A 12,018-nucleotide genomic window follows, 5' to 3' on the forward strand; every position below is an offset into this window, starting at 1 on the left:
TTGCTAGAAACATACCTGCTCGATGATTCCCTATTTACAATTATATTTTCAGACCTCTCAGTGAGTCAGTTTTTAATCGATCTAATCTGTTCCGTGTCGATTTTATATCATTGTAGTTTCCTAATCAAAATTTCATGTGGTATCAAGTCAAATGCTTTACAGAAGTCTAACTATATTCCATTAAATTTAATGTGGATAAATGTAAAGTAATGCACACTGGAAAAATAACCCCAACTACACATACAATATGATGGGCGCTAATTTAGCTACAACTAATCAGGAAAGAGATCTTGGAGTAATTGTGGACAGTTCTCTGAAGACGTCTACGCAGTGTGCAGCGGCAGTCAAAAAAGCAAACAGGATGTTAGAAATCATTAAAAAGGGGATAGAGAATAAGATGGAGAATATCTTATTGCCTTTATATAAATCCATGGTACACCCACATCTTGAATACTGCATACAGATGTGATCTCCTCATCTCAAAAAAGATATACTGGCATTAGAAAAGGTTCAGAGAAGGGCAACTAAAATGATTAGGGGTTTGGAATGGGTCCCATATGAGGAAAGATTGAAGAGGCTAGGACTTTTCAGCATGGGAACGAGGAGACTAAGGGTGGATATGATAGAGGTATATAAAATCACAAGTGGTGTGGAGAAAGCGAATAAAGAAAAGTTATTTATTTGTTCCCATAAGAACTAGGGGCCACCAAATGAAATCAATGGGCAGCAGGTTTAAAACAAATAAAAGGAAGTTCTTCTTCACACAGTGCACAGTCAACCTGTGGAACTCTTTACCTGACGAGGTTGTGAAGGCTAGGACTATAACAGGGTTTAAAAGAGAACTAGATAAATTCATGGTTAAGTCCATTAATGGCTATTAGCCAGGATGGGTAATTAGCCAGGTGTCCCTAGCCTCCATTTGTCAGAGGGTGGAGATGGATGCCAGGAGTGAGATCACTTGATCATTACCTGTTAGGTTCACTCCTTCTGGGACACCTAGCATTGGTCACTGTTGGCAGACAGGATACTGGGCTGGATGGACCTTTGGTCTGACCAGTATGGCCATTCTTATGTTCTTAACACTGTCACCTTTGCCAGCCAAATTTGTAATCTCTTCAAAAAGTGAGAGTTAATTTAACAAGATATTTTTCACAAATCAGTGTTGGCATTAGTTATATTACCTTCCTTTAATTGTGTATGAATCAAGTCCTGTATCAGCCACTCTATTGTTTTGCATTGGATGGAAGTCAAGTTGACAGGCCTATAGTTACTTGGCTCAGCCTATTTAGCCTTTTATTATATAATGGCACAACATTAGATTTCTTCGAGACCTCTGGAACTTCCCCGCTGCTTCAAGATTTATTAAAAGTCAACAGTCCAGTCCAGAGAGTCCCTTGACCAGCTCTTTTAAAAGTCTTGGATACAAGTTATCTAGACATGTTTTAGTAGCTGCTGTTTAACATCCTTCTTAGTCACATTAAAAATGGAAACTATTTTGTCCTCCACTGCCACCTCTTATGATATGAATTCATCATCACCTTGCTTTTTTCAATGTACAAACCAGAAATGTATTGAACATTTGTGCCTTTTTTGCATTATTATTGACGATTCTGCCATTTACATCTAGTAATACATTAACACCATAGTTAGGGTTTCTTTTGTTCTTGTTATCATAAAGACTCTTCCTTATTGTCCTTCACTCTGCTGGCCATGGATTTTTCTTTGAGTTCTTTTGATTCCCTTACCAATTTTCTACAATTTCTAGCTTCTGACATATATATTATCATCTTTCCCTTTCTCCCTCACCCATGTGTTATACATTATCTTTTTATTTTTATTGCTTCTTTCAACTACCCCTCTAAGCCACGCTGTTTTTCTAACCCGGGTAACCTTAACTCTCAGTTGTGGCTTTTGGAGCATCTAATAAAATATTCTAAAACAGTTCCGAATGATCATTAACATTTTTGTGTTTAAGTTTTTTCTCCCATCTGCTGTGGCTCACAGTTATTTTCAGCTTTATAAAACAGGCCCTTATAAAGAACCTAGTACATAATGTCACTGCTTTGGACTTTATTGTTTGCATAAACAAATACAATCAAGTCATGGTCACTGGACCTTACAAACCACGTTTAAGTTCTGCGATCAATTCCTCTTTATCTATCAAGGTGAGGTCTAATAGAGAATTCCCCTATATTGGATGCAACACTTCTTGAGTTAGGAAATTGTCATCTACAATTTTGAGAAATCACCAGGATGTTGTAGAATTGGCAGAGATTTCCAGCAGATGTCACTCAGAAAAAACATTTTTGTATGCCCTACATTTGGAATTATCATAAGCTGCTTTAAAACAGTACCTTCGCAGTCCTGAAGAGAAATTTCATTCAGATATGAAATGTATATAGTAGAGCAGGTAAGGAAAGCTTGATCTTTTTTTTCCTTACCCATTTATTACTTGATGAAAATGGAAAACTGTTTCCTTTTCATCAAAAATTTTCTATGAAGATTTTGGAGGTTTTGTTGAAAACTGAAAAATTTGAGATGCTTGGGCAAAAATATGAAGTTTTACTGAACTTTTTCACTTGACTATACAATTTTTTTTTCAGTTTTTGGTCACTCAAACGTGAAAAAATTCAATTTTCACTGAACCCCAATTTTTTCATTGAAAACAGACATTTCCTGTGAAAAATTCCATTTTGACAAAATTGCCATGTTTTGCTGGAAAAAAAATGTGGACAATTTTTATTTATTTATTTATTTATTTTTTACAAACTCTAGTATTTAATTTCTCTTTACATGTGTATTATGCAACATATATATAGCACAGGAGGAAAATGATTACTTACTGTTCAATTTCTTTACGGTATCTTTCTTCTTCTTCTGCAGCCTTTTGAGAAATCTCCAGTTTCCTTCTGCAATACAGAGAAATTTGCATTTAGAACATTTAGAGAAAATTAAGTTGTCATGTGTATGCTAGTGTAAAACAAATATATATATATATAAAAATGAGAACAAATATGCATGGGGAGAACATGACACGAGTTTCCAACATTTAAAAAAGGGTTCATTAACATTCCTAGCCCTCATCACACCTGCTCGATGATTCCCGATGGTCTCCATAGCCCACCTGACCAACACAGCACATCACTTCTCTAAATTCTGAAGCCACTCTGACCCTCAAAGATAACTTTTTAGTGCATTCTGCAGCTGTCCAACCATGTTCTCTGTGATGGGATGGAGTCTGACTGCCCAGCTCAATGACAATCGCGCATTGGGTAATGATATTGGAGGTGATGGGGTTTACTGATGTCCCACTTCAAGCGTGGAGGGATGGTTTCTGTCCCAGCTAACTGACAGCCAGGGAAACAGAAAGGCCCACCAGGCCCAAGACAGATGTCTCCGATGATGGCTCTGAAGTGTAGGTAGAGATTGAATTCACATGGTAACTTTGCTAACTCTAAGGAAAAAGGCAAGCTCATGGACTATATGGTTTGCCACAAAATTAAAATGAGAGAGATATGATGAGGGGTTTTCAAGGAAATATGTAAAAAAAATAATATAGGCATATGTGCTGCTTCTCCCCTCCACTTCTCAATAAACAAAGATAAAACAAAGGTAACTAGGTAAACTAATGCAAAAAGCATCAGCACTGACATTTTAGGTTCAACCTTTCTATTGCCAAATCATTGTTAATAATATAGGAATATCTTTTATCATCCAATGAGTAATAAAAGCCATTCACTTTAGAGACAGGTGATTTTGCACATGATATCTGATGAAGAAATTCTAATTCCACAGAATGAGACAACTTTAGGACAACTTTTTTTCATTGGTAAAGCCTCAGCAAATCATCCACATCCAAGTTGCTCTCCCTACTTACTTGTGTGAAATTTTCTAGGCAAACATGCACAACTGGAAGTGGACAGGACATTTGTCTCTAGACAAGGGGAGAAAGGTGACTGATGATACATCAAGGTATGGAAAGAGATCAACAGGGAGCATAGAACCCAGGCCTCCATGTCTTTCTAGGTGAGTACTTGCCACAACAGAGGCTAGGTCTACACTAGTCGGGGGAGTCGACCTAAGATACGCAACTTCAGCTATGCGAATAGCATAGCTGAAGTCGGCTTATCTTAGGTCAATTTACCTGGCCGTGAGGACAGTGGCGAGTGAACTGCTGCCGCTCCCCCATCGACTCTGATTCCGCCTCTCGCCATGGTGGAGTTCCGGAGTCGACGGCAGAGCGATCAGGGATCGATTTTATCGCATCTACACTAGACGCGATAAATCGATCCCCAATAGATCGATCACTACCCACCGATCCGGTGGGTAGTGTAGACATACCCAGAGACAACCACACCCACTCAGGCCAATGGCTTTCTTTCTGTATTCTTGACCTGTTTACTCACAAATGAATTGGCTTCCTTTTAATAAATAGGCAGCCTAGATGAGTTTGGGAGCCAATAGTTACCTTGGTCAAAGCTTTGAACATCCTGTTAAATGTGAGATATAAAGGCTTTAAAGTCAGAAGACTCTTAATCAAAAAGTTTTAGCATTAGCTGAAGAAAGCATCATTCTCCTGGAGTTGTTCTGACCTGGACTGCACTTGGTCTCTGCAGGGGTCCTCCGCCTACCCCTGGAGGAGGAGGACAGGGCCTGAAGTGCCTGCGCACTCAGGTCCATGTCTTCTCCCTCCAGAGGTTCCTTTATGGTGCAGATAGTCCGGCATGCTACACAACTCCCAGCTCCATGTGCAGAGGTTGGTCCTGGCGGAAGTCACCAGAGTCAGAGACCTCCTGGACTACAACTGGGGAGGCTGGCTGGATTCTCTGATGCTCGCTTGGTGCATGGGGCTCTCCAGGCCTCGTACTCTCCAGCACTTCAGGAGGTGAGGGCCACTTTACTGCCCAGTGCTCAAGGTTTCCTCAACCGGGTCCTGTGAGAGGGAATGCTCCACCCACCTTCCACCTCAGGCCCTCTGGACATTTTCATCGGGCCCCTTCCCCGTGGACCTACCCGGCTGTCCCACCCCTTTACCGCGAGCTGGCTGCATGATTTGCAGCTGGTTCTGTTCTGGACCATGCCAAGGCAACATCTGTACACACTCGTGCTCCACACACTTCATGTCCTCACTCTCGCGTCCTGCCCCGACATGAAGTGGTGGGACCTCCTGCCACCTCTGGAAGATGAGGAGCTCCGGTGGGCCAGCCTATATTCCGCCCTGCTCCCGAGGCCCACTGGGGACATCAGCTGGTGGCTCCTTCATGGAGCCGTGAGCATGGGTGTGTACTTGGTGTGGTTCACCCCCGTCCCAGACACCTGCCCCTTTGCGGTGTGAGCGAGACCCTGGTGCATGTTTACCTGGAGTGTGCCAGGTTGCAGCCCCTATTCTGGTTCCTCTTGAACATCATGTTCTCATCTACGCACTCCCTATCCATGGCCCCATGAAGTCGCGGGACTTCCTTGTCAGCCTCCTCCTAGCCCTGGCCAAAATGGCCATCTATAAAACCAGGGAGAGGAGGTTGGCCGACGGGGTCTCCTGTGACTGTGGGGCCTATTTCCGATCCTCCGTCTGCTCACGCATCTGGGCAGAGTTCCTCTGGGCAGCATCCACTGGCTCCCTTGATACCTTCAAGGAGCAGTGGGGGCTGTCCGGGGTTCTCTGCTCGGTGTCTCCGTCAGGTCCCTTGGTTTAGCCCTCTGACCTCACTCCTGTCCTTTTTTAATCTTTAGTTGTTCCCTGTACTCGCTTGGTATCCAAGTCCTGTGGATACTCCCCTTAGGCTTGGGGGAAGGTCCTTTAGTAGCTTCTGCCCGCCCACTTCCTGGATTCCAATTCGATCACTCTCCTGTAGCCATCTGGCCCAACCCTGTCACAATGACATATCCCCTTGAAAAAAGGCAGGGCTTCAAGTACTCGGGCAGCCTGCTTTGTGTGGTAGTGGGCACTTGAGTATGGTCCAGATATCACTCTTCACCCTATCACTGCTCTCCAACACAGTTCCATCCCACCTGCTGTGGCTCTCGCCTTCCATCTCTTCTGATCCTACCAGGCCCCTGCACACTCATTCTCCTGCTGGTCAGATGACAATCCTTTCCCAGCCTCTCCCACTTTGGTTTCCTATTGTCAGGAAGGGAGAGGAGCCAGAGAGTCTTCAGACCCACTATCACCTGTGGCTGTTGGTTCCCTCCCTCCAGGTTTGGTATCTGCAAAATACTGATAGCCTTCATTTGTTACCCTCCGGTTTTATATATATACTGTGGGGGGGGGGTTATATATATATATATAGAGAGAGAGAGAGAGAGAGAGAGAGAGAGAGAGAGAGAGAGAGAGAGAGAGAGAGAGAGAGAGAGAGAGAGAGAGAGAGAGAGAGAGAGAGAGAGAGAGAGAGAGAGAGAGAGAGAGAGAGAGAGAGAGAGAGAGAGAGAGAGAGAGAGAGAGTGTGTGTGTGTGTGTGTGTGTGTCTGTCTGTCTGTCTGTCACTGGCACATTCCTTGAGATGATGAATCCAGAAGGATCTTAGTCTGAAGTTCCAAAGTGCCCACAACATCAACAGAAAAGGGAATTGAAGAAGAGCCTCTCAGCAGCAAAAGAGTTAACATTATTAGAGAGTGTCCTCACCATTATTTCACAATTATTATTGCCAGTTCCAAGTGAAAGGAAAGTTGAACAGATCTCCTTCCATCTAAAGCACTTACTGTCTCTCTTTCTCTTGCTGCTCTTTGAGGAGTTTGTTAGTCTCTAATGCAAGCCGCTTCTGATGCATTAACTCCTGGCGCTCCTGTTCACGAAGACTCGCCTCTCGCTGCCTCTCATCCTCAGTCATGAACAGCTCTCTCCCCTGCAATCACAGCATAAAAACAAATTCATCATTAAAAATCTGAGTTAACTTATTTCCCCTAAAAAAGCCCCCCAAAAAACCAACCTCCAAAGCGGATACCATAAATGTACATTAAAATGCTTCCTCCTATCACTTCTACCAAGTAACACCTTCTATAACACTGTTTCCAAATAGCAATGATCAAACATGTCAGGTCTGTGAGCAACTTGGGTCCCAATCTGTGATGTGCTGAGCACCTCCTATACGGTGCTGTGCACCCTCAGTTCCTGTTAAAGTCAAAGGGAGTAGAGAAGTGTTCAGCATCTCCCAGGAGAAAGCCTCCCCCCCTCGCTTTCTTCAATACCACTCATTGTAATTTATAATAGGAGCATGCACACAGTGTGAAGAAACACATCCATTCTCACACCTGTTTTCTATTCCTGCCCATCCAAGTGGTGTGAAGGCAGTGCCAGAGGAGTTATGCCTGGGTGGATGTGCAAGCATCACTATTTCAGTATGAGTGAATAAGGATCCAAAGGCAGCGGGAGTGGGAAACAAAGCTAGTCACATCATCTTGTCTGTTTCTTTCTTCTCTTCTAGTTTGAATTTACAGTTCAATTAAAACATATGGAATACTTTCATCTAAAAACCAGCAGAGATAACATAATGGAGATATTTGATGGGGACCCTTTGTGACTGATAGGGCAATTTCCTTCAATGCCCTTGCAAAACCTCCTTGTATTAAATTTATGTGTTATGAGGATTGTATGTAACCTCTCTGGGGGAGATGTGACACATATTGCAACCCCAAGCACTGCCTTTTGGGTCCATTGTTTTTTAAACGAACAGGTTACATCTGATTGTGTTCTACTCCATGGGGGAGGGCTACTACAGCTCCTCCAGGAACTAGAAAGAGTAGGTGGTGATTAAGGCAAATCAGCCCCCTGGGAAGGCTCACCTATACTAGTTCAAAGTCGATTCTCCAGACACCAACAGACAAGGAAAGGACTTTTGGATAAGTAGCCTGAGTTTAAACTGATTCAGGGCCTTCTTTCTGATCCAGCAAACAGATAGGGCCTTCTGTCCCAGGAGGGCCACCCAATCCTTGCAGAAGGGTTGGACGGACTTGACTTACTTTTGCCCCATAAGTCTGATGGGTGACCTCTGTTTTTAATATGCCTTCTCTGTAATGCTTTCACTTTAAGAATAATTATGCTTGCTCTGTATGGTAACTTGTGACTGCTGGCAAGTATGCTAGTTATAGCCTTAAGAGAGAAATCAAAGCACAGGTACTGGCCTGTTTAGGCAGTCTGGCTTGCTGGGGATAGTGCATTGTAAACCACAGAGCTGTGCAGCCTTAAAAATCTTGGTCAGAAAAGAGTGAGACATGAGTCTCCACCCAGGAGAGGTGATGGTTAGGAGCAGGAAGCCTAAAGTGAGTACCCTTGGTGGACCACAGAAGAAAATACAGGTGCAGTTGCCTTAAAACTGTGATGCTCTTGAATACTCAAACCCTGTTACCATGTGACTGGGATTGCTTCAATGAAAAACGTGTGTTAATTAGGAGGGCTGGATTCTCCACTTCGCTCAGGCTCAAAGTGTATGGATCTGGAGAAGAAACAGTCAGAAGAGAACTCACCATAGCTCCTATGGCAGCCTCCCCTCATCCCTAGAATAGGGTGTCTGTCAGGAGACAGAGGGGGCATGCCAGCGGCAGGGGTAAGGTGTGGCATAGCAGAGTTCCACTCCAGAAAGGACCTAATGCCAATGGCATTAAAGTCAGAATAGGTCCCCAGCACCTCCAGCGTCTACTGATGCTGATTAGCACTGGACGTAACTAGCTCCTTAAGCCCCCGTGTCTGCTGTTGAGAATCCAGCCTGGAATGTTTATTTAAATGAAGTTTACAAGGCCTGTGGACAATTATATTTTAGTAGGACAAAAGTGACTTATATGTATAAATCTCCATGTCTTCGGATGAGGCTACTTCCCATGAATGTTGGCTGGCCCAATGTTTGAAATAAGGATTATGTGCTTCCTTATATATGTGGAAAGATGAAATAGAACTTATGCACCATAACCAAGCCAGACATCTGTAACTGGTTATAGCATTTAATTAATAACTAGCGATAACAGAGGAGAAGTATGCTGTGAACACTGCCATTCATAAGGATCTGTTATGTCTCATTGCTACTTTGTGATCCGCTTGTCTGTCCATTGTATCTACCTATTGTCTCGTCTTATACTTTGGGCCAGAGATCATCTTTTTTTGTGTGTGTTTGTACAGTGCCTAGCACAAAGGGACACAGATTTACCACTGCGGCCCTAGACACAATACAAATAAACAACAACAAATCTATTATGCACTTGGATCTCCATAGTGACTGAAACCTTTAGTATTTTAATATTAAAAGATTGTATTTATAGTACGTGTGGCTGTAATGGATAAATACATACACACGCACAAAATAGATTCCCAAACCAAAAAGACTGCATTTAATACTTGTTGCCCCAGGTAACGTAAACAGAAATTAAGGGCAAAATTCCACACACACACCCAGGTGTGCATGACACTTCTTGTCTTCAACAAGCAGCTGTCCAAAGTCATCCAGGGGATAAAATGCTGGTCTTTGCATGCTGATTTTTTTTTTTAATTTCCACATATGCTTTCCAGATGCTGCTAGAAATGTATGATGTGCAAATATTTACATTGGGCTAAGTGCATTGACTTTTAAATGGATAGACTCTTGAGGAAAAGTGATCAGATATGTGCTAAGTGCTCAGATACATTGGTGCTGGAGACCAGTATAAAACCCTAAGATACAGTAGATGGAGTATTTGGTTCTCCTACCAATGGCATGTACATTCTGGTCATTCATAAATATTTCTAGTGCTTAAAACATCAGGGAGTTTAGAAGTGTACATCTAAAATAGCTTTTTAGCTTTCATGAGTCACTTATGTAAAATCATTGTGCATGAAGCAGGGGATGAAGACTATTACCCACTGTGCATGACCAAATACTAATGGCTAAGTATTGGAACTATGTTCATAGAGTAGTTATACAACAGATGGATTTCACCCAACTATACTCCAGAAAGCATCACACATTATCCCACTCCTAAGTAGCCTGCATTTTAATTGTTTAAATGATTATTCTGGTAGGGGATTGAGATGACTAATCTAATAGCTTTTCACCATCTCTAATTTCTAATAATCTATGATTTTATGACAAGTGATAGTGAAATTCTTATTATGCTATGGGCCAAATGTTAATAATATCTGCATCTGTTTGTGTTTGCAAAAATTTGCATTTCTTCATGCACATCTGTTTGTTCAGTTGGGTACTGTCCATGCACAGCTGCCCTTTGACGTCTTTGGCCACATCATTTCATTTCCTTTTGGCTCTGCCCTCAGAGTATCCTCTTTTAGAACCCTCCCTCAAACCATCATTCACCTAAGTGCTCTGTCCTTCAAAACTGCATTAATAGAGAGACTGAGAAAACAGCAGAACAGACCTTTCAAATCCTCAAATGGCAAGAAAAACATTTTAGTTTGGCACTCTGATTTGTTGAATGTTCTTTTGTATAACTGTGCAAAGGTAATAATGCTCTTGGGAATGGAGAATGTCAGCAATAACTGGTTTCTGCTGTTAACAAAGGCATTTAGTCAGCCAAAGAATACTATTTATTGTTTTATATGCTTATGCCATGAACATTAGCCCTTAGATACTATACTAGATGTTGTTTCCCCTATTAATTTCAGCTATACAAGAACTGGTAACAAGTAAATATTAAGGTTCATATACTGCCTGTGATCTGCACATGTTACTTCAGTATTTTATTGTATGGGGCCCTAAAGTTTACTCTAAGAGGGTTTAAACAATAAAACAATTATTCAAATCCCATTGACGTCAATGAAAATATTCTGACCTACTTCAGTAGATCAGGCCCTAAAAGGGCACACTATCATCGTACAAAACATTAGAAGTGGCACATTATGTTTATTAGTTGAGACAAAGGACCAAATTCATTTCTGATGCAATGCCACAGGAATTAACATTTACAATAGGAATTAATTGGCCTAGGACTTTATTGAGGCTCAGTCCTGCTCTCACTTAAATCAACAGGCGTTTTGGCCATTGGTAAATATATGGGAACAGGCTCTTAGTCTCAGTGTTACTCTGCTAGAGTACACTTAGAATAATTCTCAAACAAATAATTAAAAAATGAATCCAAACTATACTAGCTTGGCAGTGCAAAGCAAATTTTGAGACCATACAGATGGTTAGATGTGCACTATCCCAACTCCTGTCTGCATCCAAGCAGAGCTCAGCACAGCTCAGGAGCTGAGAGTGCAAATGTGGCTTTCAGCTACCCTGATCTTGGGGCTGTCAAGCCACTGGTCTGGTCCTCAGTATAAGATAGAAAAGCCTGTGGCTTGCTCTGTTTTACATTGGCTACATAGCCATTAAGGGCTATCCCAACAGCCAGGGATTACCAGGCAGAGGGGATATTGGTTGCATCCGCTTTCTCCTAGGAACAGAGAAGTAACATAGGAGTACTATTGCAATTCTGCACCAGCAGAGGATTTCCTAGACAGAGAGACTCTTTCATGGACCAATGAAGCTGGCTCAAAGGCTGCTTCATACCACCAAAGCATTCCAAAGCATCCTTAGTAGACTAGAAAATGTGGACCATCAGGTCACACACACTAGTTTTATACCACTGACTTCAATGGATTTACTTGTGATCTACACCAGTGTGAGAGTAGCATCTGGCTCCCTGACTTCAGTAGATTTACACTGGTGCAAGTGAGTGCAGAATTTGACCCATTGTCTTGCTATTAACTCGAGTTAGCATTTTAGCTACATTCTTTGCTGGCAAAATTGGATTTGATTTTTGTATCAGGCCCTTTTAGTGACTTCAAGCCAAAGCCTATTGAAGTATATGGAAAGATTCCTGTTGACTTTAATGGGCTTTGGATCAGGGCATTCAAAAAGGGAACATGAATTTATGTTGAAACAAAGACTATTGTATTATTTATTATTGCCTACAGTTTTTTCATATGCTTTCTGCTTTTATAGGTTCATTACTTACGGCTCCTGATACAACAGAGATAGTTAGGGTTCGACTGCTTTTTAACACTCTCACAGCCTACAAAAACAAAGTGAAAAAGTCAGTTTCAGTGTAAAAACGTTACAT

At 42.0% G+C, this 12,018-nt stretch overlaps 1 protein-coding gene across 4 annotated transcripts in view; it reads right to left on the minus strand.

The window, feature by feature from the left end:
- The window catches only part of USH1C (USH1 protein network component harmonin), a 123,481-nt gene that overhangs the window by 59,644 nt on the left and 51,819 nt on the right, over nucleotides 1-12,018 (minus strand). For all 4 annotated transcript variants that reach the window (XM_045012324.1, XM_045012323.1, XM_045012322.1 and 1 more), the window contains exons 11-13: nucleotides 11,914-11,970; nucleotides 6,697-6,839; nucleotides 2,844-2,909 (exon numbers count right to left, since the gene is read on the minus strand). In XM_045012324.1, the coding sequence (XP_044868259.1) occupies nucleotides 2,844-2,909; nucleotides 6,697-6,839; nucleotides 11,914-11,970 (266 nt within the window). The remainder of the gene's footprint in view (nucleotides 1-2,843; nucleotides 2,910-6,696; nucleotides 6,840-11,913; nucleotides 11,971-12,018) is intronic.

This window comes from Mauremys mutica, chromosome 4 (assembly GCF_020497125.1).
Source record: "Mauremys mutica isolate MM-2020 ecotype Southern chromosome 4, ASM2049712v1, whole genome shotgun sequence".
NCBI lineage: Eukaryota > Metazoa > Chordata > Testudines > Geoemydidae > Mauremys > Mauremys mutica.